Source organism: Hypomesus nipponensis, chromosome 8 (genome assembly GCF_054491055.1).
Source record: "Hypomesus nipponensis isolate SF chromosome 8, ASM5449105v1, whole genome shotgun sequence".
Classification (NCBI taxonomy): Eukaryota; Metazoa; Chordata; class Actinopteri; order Osmeriformes; family Osmeridae; genus Hypomesus; species Hypomesus nipponensis.
The window spans coordinates 1,750,001-1,757,500 of NC_140368.1; the positions used below are offsets into that span (position 1 = coordinate 1,750,001).

The window sequence follows — 7,500 nt, forward strand, 5'->3', positions numbered from 1 at the left end:
TTCCCTTCTGCTCCGGACTCAACTTCGCCTTGTTTGACCTTTAACCTTTTGGAATGGTAGGCTTATTTTAAAATAGATTTCGACAGGTATGTGAGTAGAGTGTGTGTGTGCGTGCGTGTGTGTGCAGACCTCATTCCAGGGACTGTGTGTAGCAGATTTGTAATTAAAGGAACCTTCAGTGTCATTAATATGCTATGTCTGCTGTGGCTCAGTGGCTAGCCTAATGTGCAACATGTCAGCCATATCCCCATTAGGGGAGAGGGACACACACACACACACACACACAGCCTAATGTAAGACCAAGGCCATGGCCTAATTATTACCATTAAGAAAACCTGTTAAGGAAAGCTCATTCAGGCCTCCACACACACACACACTCTCACTCACACACATATACACACACTCTCTCTCACACACATATACACACACTCTCTCTCACACACATACAGACACACTCTCACACACATACACACAAACTCTCTCACACACATACATTCAGGATCTTTAATTTAGAGGCTTTTAGTGATAACTGTACATATTTAAGTGATAGCAAGTCTATTGGGTGTGTTAATTAGGCAGAGAGGATGAATGTTTTATAGAAGCGTGGTTAACAATAAATGTGTTCATTAGTTTGATGGAGGGATGCTTGGAGCAGAGTCATGCAGATGTGCCTTGTGACATCTAGTACAAGGATCTATCTGATTCAAGGATCTATCTGATTCCAAGTTGAAAACATACTTTCTTCTCTCTTTTTAAGTGTGTGTGTGATTCATGTGGAACTGAAGTGTAGTAATGAGATCTGCTGGTGGATGTGCTCCTGGACACATGGCTCTAGGACTCCAGGCTGAAGACATACACAGCTAGTTGATATCGTATTCCTTCTGTCCTCAGCCAAGTCACCTGACACAGCAGGATTCACGCTAACTTATTAGACTCTCTAAGATAAGAAGTTTGCACAAGAGGCTTGAACAGTAAGATATTGTTTTAGTTCCCCCCCAACTCTCATATTGTGTGTGTGTGTGTGTGTGTAGCTGGACTCCCTGCAGGTGGAGTTGGAGGGTGCTCACTGTGACAACACACAGCTTCACCAGGAGGGGCAGCTTGTCGTGTCCCAGGTCAACCTCTGGGTCAAAGAGCAGAGGCATGGACACAGCTCCCCACCCACTCTACATCCACACATCTACTATGGACATGACAACTCATGCACTCAATGAATGCAAGTACACATATAAATAAACAGTTCTTCAATAAACTGTGAGCTTTGTGTGTGTGTGTGTGTTTCCAGGATGACCAGTGAGAGTCTGGCAGCTCAGATCCGAGCCCAAAACAAAGTGTTGATCCTCATCACTGAGGAGAAGGAGTGAGTTCTGTTCCCCTGCTCCCCTGCCCCCCTGCTCCCCTGCTCCTCACTTAACACATCACAGTGTGTGTGGAGGACTCGTGGTTGGGTGTGTGTGTGTGTGTGTGTAGTTGTGGCTCAGTGTGTGTGTGTAGTTGTGGCTGAGTGTGTGTGTGGACCCTTACTGCTTGTGTTTATTTAAGAAGCTGGGTTGTTTTCACTCATGGAAAACAACCCAGCTAAATGTTGCACCTGCAAACTAGGTCACCTTTCCCACCAGGAGGCTGAGTGTGTGTGTGTGTGTGTGTGTGTGCAACCATTAGGATCCTCACACACAAATCTTCTTGCTTGTATTCTGACACACACACACGCACGGCTGTGACATTTCCTGTTCTTAAGAGATCAAAGAGTTGTACCTATCTTCCATACCCCCCCCCACGACTCCCTGCAGCTCAGCTACACAACCCCACCCTTCACCACTACACCTCTAGAAATACCTACCTCTCTCTCTCTCCCTTTCTGTCTGTCTCTCTCACTGTCTCTATATATACATACATGTACAGTATCTCTCTCTCTCCAGAAATCTTCAACAGGCTAATGATTCTCTGAAGCAGGACTTGAGGATGCTGGGGGGAGAGCTGGAGGAGAGGAAGAGAGAGGCGAGGCTCTGGAAGGTGTGAAGGGATAAGGGACTGGAGCATGGGGCAGTTTCCTCGCATCGCATGTCTTCTCATGTCGCTCATCACATCTCATGACTCAAATCTCACGTGTCTTATCTCATGTTCTAAATCTCACGTCTCGTGTCTCAAATCTTCAGGTCCAGGATGAAGAAAAAGCAAGCAAACAGCAGCAGGAGATGTAAGTGTGTGTATGTGTGTGTTTGTAATCACGAGCGTCGAGTAGACAAAGGCCAGGCCTGTGCTGTGCTTCCTCCTCCTGCCTGGTCCTTAGAAAGCTGTCTGTGACAGTGACAATGAGTGACACATCTTGAATGAAGCGCCCCAGGCCATAGCCACCTGTGGCTGTTTGTCTGTCCCACTCTGAATAACTAATTCACACTGTGTCTTTCATAATGATGGTGCTACAATCAAATCTGCCCCCTCACCTCCTCCCTTCTCCTCCCCCCACACTGTCAAATGAGATTCCTGTATGGAGGAGAGGGTTTGGAAGCTTCATTAGGACGCTGCCAGACTGGGGAGCAGATGGGATGGGGGTGGAGGCCAGGGGGGGGGGGGGGGGGGGGGGAGTTTAAGGGAGGTAGTTTAGAGGGGGGGGAGGTAGTTTAAGGACACCTGCCCTCTCTCTGACCCCTCCCCCCCCCACCACCCTTTCGTAAATGATGCCCCACACCCTGTAATGAACCACCAGGCTCTGTTCAAAACAGCTCTCATTTGTTTGGAGTCTGATTGGTTTCCAACACCGTATCCAGCTGTCAGTCATTTTAATGATGATATTAAGGTGCGCTGACAGATAGATGAATCCCTTCTCTTTGTGTCTTCTAGAATAATTGAAAAAGAGAGAATCAATTCATACAGATATACAGATGAGGTTCTGGATGAAAGCATAGACAAAAGAATGAGATAAGCTGAATGAATTAAACTGTCTCTCTCTACCTCTCTTTCTATCTGTCGTTTCTTCTCTCTCACATCCTCTTTCTGTCTGTCATCTTCTCACTCTTCTCTACCTCTCTCTCTCTCTCTCTCTCTTCCATTCTCCCTATCACTATCTCTCTCTCTCCCTTTCCATCTACAATTCTCACTGTTTCTCTCCTCTTTCTCCCTCTCCCTCTCTCTCTATCTCTCTCCATCTCCCTCTCCCTCCTCCGCCACATACAGTACTGTTACATCCCTGCCACATACAGTACTGTTACATCCCTGCCACATACAGTACTGTTACATCCCTGCCACATACAGTACTGTTACATTCCTGCCACATACAGTACTGTTACATTCCCTGCATACATTTTATAGTTCATTGTGAATATACCTTAATGTAATACTTGTCTGTCTTGTCCATAATCATGACAGCGATCAACAATCGGAGGCCTTGGTTATTAGATATGGTTTCTTCTGAATATGAGGCTCAGTAAGGCAGCCTGTTCAGGCTGTCTCAGTTCAATCCCACGAGATCCACTGAATGAAGATATGAAACTGGGTGAGGAGGGGTGGGAGGGGAGGAGGGTAGGGGTGTGAGGGCAGTAGAGGAGGTTAGGGGTGTGAGGGCAGTAGAGGAGGTTAGGGGTGTGAGGGCAGTAGAGGAGGTTAGGGGTGTGAGGGCAGTAGAGGAGGTTAGGGGTGTGAGGGCAGTAGAGGAGGTTAGGGGTGTGAGGGCAGTAGAGGAGGTTAGGGGTGTGAGGGCAGTAGAGGAGGTTAGGGGTGTGAGGGCAGTAGAGGAGGGGAAAGAAGGGTGGGGGTACGTGGGGGGAAACAGAGGCCAGAGAGTGCACTTGTTTTGAGGGTCAGGGCAGGACAGAGGGAGAAATGGATGAGAGGAGGAGGGAGGAGGAGGGAACAGTCAGTTCTGTGTTGTGATTTAATGGAGATGGCTGTGATTATATGCATGCTGGTTGGGTTAGGCTGCTAATTACTATACACACATACACACACATAAACACACACACACATAAACACACATGTTTACACAGGCCCAGGGCCAAACACACACTCAATCTGTTGCTTTCACTCAATGTGGACATAAATCTCTCTTTCTCTCTCCCTCTCTCACTCTGTCTCCCTCTCTTGCTCCCTCTCTGTCGCTGTCTCCCTCTCTCTCTCTGCTACACGTTGTGAAGATGTTTTACATTGTGATCACCAACAGCATGCATGTTTATTACATGGTAGATTTCTACTCAGAAATGAAAGACTCATTTGATTTACTCTAAATACACACACACACACACACACACACACACACACACACACACACACACACACTGGGGCCCCTAATGGGGGAGATCCTGATGATATTAAGGGCCCTGGTCAGACCAGAACCCCCTGTATGATTTAGATTTTGGGGCCCAGAGTACAAATAGTAGATAAGATAATTCCTCATTTACTGAACATAAGTAAATAGCATCATTTAAATATGATGTGATGGAATATAGGTCCTGATGATGAACCATTGAAATGTCTTTCATTTGGGGGGAAATTTTTTGTTTTTATATTTTTGTTGTGACGTTATTGTTGTTGTTGTTCTGAATGTAATCGTTTGTTTAGTGACAGTGTACCATATTCATGTTGATTGAAATGAAACCAGGCTACTGTAGTTCATACGGCATCATTTTATTAATCCTACAGACTTGTCAGACACAATGTAGGCTAGTTCTGGTAAATCTTCCTAATGGTTTTCTGGCTTCTTAGATTCTTGCATTTTAAGTTGTTGCTAATAGGGAGGAAAGTTTGTGTGTGTGTGTGTGTGTGTTTGTGAGGAATGATGGTATTCATTAGCAAGACGGTGAATTCTGCTGGACAAGTCAACCATAATGCTCGTCTCTATCCTCTTCTCTTCCCCAAGACGAGATAGAAAGCCTTGGACGCTGTCTTACAAGGACATTAGCATGGAAGGTACGGTGATGGCTTAATAGGCCAGTGAGTCTTGGCTTTGTGAAGTATTTAGGAGGCTAGCATGCTAACTGGTTCACTGGGGCGTAGCACAGATTGAGTCGCCCCACTGTGACCCGGCGGGGCCAGACCACGGAGAGAGAACGCCATTATCCGACGTCGTTAAATGAATAGACATTCCTCAGTCCCAGTAGGGGATGAATATGCGGCTGAAAACATTTGTTTGTCGTTTCCAAAACATTTTAATAAATTGTTAAATTCTTAAAGAGGCTCCAGTACAGTGTCGTTATTTGTGATCTTTGTATGTTTTTTGTATTTATTGTTAATTTATTTTCTCTTGCGTTCGTATATAATTTAATGATTTCTGGAATTCATTCACCCTGGCCATCTTCATCTATTTGTAAAGACTTCTTATGAAACGGACCATGATGATGTCGACCAAATTGTTTATAGGTTGAAGTCCCAAGGAAATTTGATTAAGACATTTTGTAAGGCAAGCGCACATCGTTATACAGAAATTGCCTTATTTAGTAGTTGAGGATGTTTGTGGATGTTTAAAAGTTTCTCAATAACATTCTGCATGGACATGCTGTCTCTAATGGTTTTAGAAGAGCGCTTTGTTAGGCTATGACATTCATGTTCCAGTGTCCCTGTATGTCAGAGAAAACCAATGACAAGTTAATGACAAATCCTGAAAGAAATCCTGTGTGTGTGTGTGTGTCAGCAGGGAGAGAGAGAGCTGTGTGCTTCATAACTTGAGCAGACTACAGGAGATGCAGGCCAGACTGCAGGCAAACCTGGAGGACATAGCTGTGCTCAACCAACAGGTACGATCACACACACACACACACACACACACACACCAGCTCCTGTTAGGTCTTTGACCCAACAGATGCAAGCATACACACACACCTACACACACCAGCCCACCTGCTGTTGAGTTGAGACAGAAAAGGAAGCCTTCAAGCGTCGTACTTCAAACACACACACGGGTCACACACACACACACACACACGTATTTCCACTTCCTAGGATGAAAGGCAGGCGGTGGGAAGAGGGTGGATGTTATCAGGAGCTGGTGGTGATACTTTCCTCTGGTAAATGATTTCCCTGTCATCAAAGTGAGTCAGGGGCGTCCATCAGCCTGGGCGGAGCTCTGCAGGACGGCCCAGGACAGTGCCATGCTGGGATCCACAGGGGAGGGAAACCAGAAACACAACCTTGGATAAGATCTGCCAGCCTTGCTCTGGTGTGCCCCTGGTCATCAGCACGCTCTTGAGAAGACAAACGCTCTATAAATCCACAAAGTGACAACGCCCCTCCTGTTGTGTCTCTCTCTCTCTGGGACCCTGGGATTGGCTGACCCAGCTGTCTGTAAAGGAGCTGCTGACTGACAGCAGAAGGGTTCTTACTCTGCAGTGTTTTTGGTGTCGCTGTGTTGGGACTGGTTTATGGAATAGGGGGGGGGGGTGGGGGTAGAGAGGGAGGGAGAGGATGGAAGAGGTGGAGGGGGAGAAAGAGAAGGGGGGAGAGTGTGTAAAGATATTCTGCTGTGAGTATAATAGCCCTAGTCGGACATACTTCTTAATCTGTGGTGAGAATCATTACACTCGTCGATTCAACATGGACGAGCCAACACACACACACACACACACACAGAGTCCTGTCCGCGTGGGTGTAGGAGTCCTGATGGAATGTCCTGCTTCCTCTGCGGTGCCTGTTCAGGAGGGCTAGATGAGGTCTGATCTCATCTGCATAGATTAGCCCCAGACGTAATGTCACCTCCCATCGTGTGAGTGTGTGTGTGTGTGTGTGTGTGTGTGTTGTACATGTGGCTAGAGCAAGCCAGACAGGCCTAGATGACATCACTGTCTGACCGCAACTGTTGGAACGCGCACATACACACTAAGAAATCATGTGATGACCAGATGGATGAGTAGTCCTTCTGGTGGCTGTCACATCTGAACGTTTTGCATCTTTTCCCCTCCTCCTCCCCCTCCCTCTCTCTGTCCTGTTCCTTTTCTTTGTCTCTCTCCCTCTGCCCTCTTTCTCTCTGTCCTGTTCCTTTTCTTTGTCTCTCTCCCTCTGCCCTCTCTCTCTCTGTCCTGTTCCTTTTCTTTGTCTCTCTCCCTCTGCCCTCTCTCTCTCTGTCCTGTTCCTTTTCTTTGTCTCTCTCCCTCTGCCCTCTCTCTCTCTCTGTCCTGTTCCTTTTCTTTGTCTCTCTCCCCCTGCCCTCTCTCTCTGTCCTCTCTCTCTGTGTGTTCCTTCTCTTGTTTTCCTATTTTAAATCGAGCCATCCGTCATCGTTTCCTAAAATACAATTTGACATTTGTGCTTTGCATATTATTACCATATCAAAATACTTCCCCAAACTCCCTGTCAAATATGAAAAGACCTTGCTTTAGTTTCCACATAATTGTGCTTGCTAGCCAATCATGTCCCAGCGACACACGATAGGTTGTCATGGTGTTTTCATGGCTCCACCTCCTCTAATCTCTCTAATGGGATGTTTCATGTTGGACTCCACACCAGTTACACACTCCACAGGCTGTCGCTTCAACACCGACACCACATGCCGACGATGAAGGTGTGTGTGGTGTG

General features: G+C 46.6%; 1 protein-coding gene across 11 annotated transcripts in view; it reads left to right on the plus strand.

Moving 5' to 3' along the window:
* LOC146274680 (uncharacterized) overlaps positions 1 to 7,500 on the plus strand; it is a 67,631-nt gene that overhangs the window by 58,777 nt on the left and 1,354 nt on the right. For 6 of the 11 annotated variants that reach the window (XM_084702774.1, XM_084702777.1, XM_084702780.1 and 3 more), the window contains 5 exons: positions 1,032 to 1,141; positions 1,286 to 1,360; positions 1,920 to 2,013; positions 2,157 to 2,197; positions 5,624 to 5,726. In XM_084702774.1, the coding sequence (XP_084558900.1) occupies positions 1,032 to 1,141; positions 1,286 to 1,360; positions 1,920 to 2,013; positions 2,157 to 2,197; positions 5,624 to 5,726 (423 nt within the window). Of the gene's footprint in view, positions 1 to 1,031; positions 1,142 to 1,285; positions 1,361 to 1,919; positions 2,014 to 2,156; positions 2,198 to 4,852; positions 5,123 to 5,623; positions 5,727 to 7,500 lie in introns of those variants that run through there. The other 5 variants (XR_014766276.1, XR_014766277.1, XR_014766278.1 and 2 more) reach the window with 5 other exon arrangements.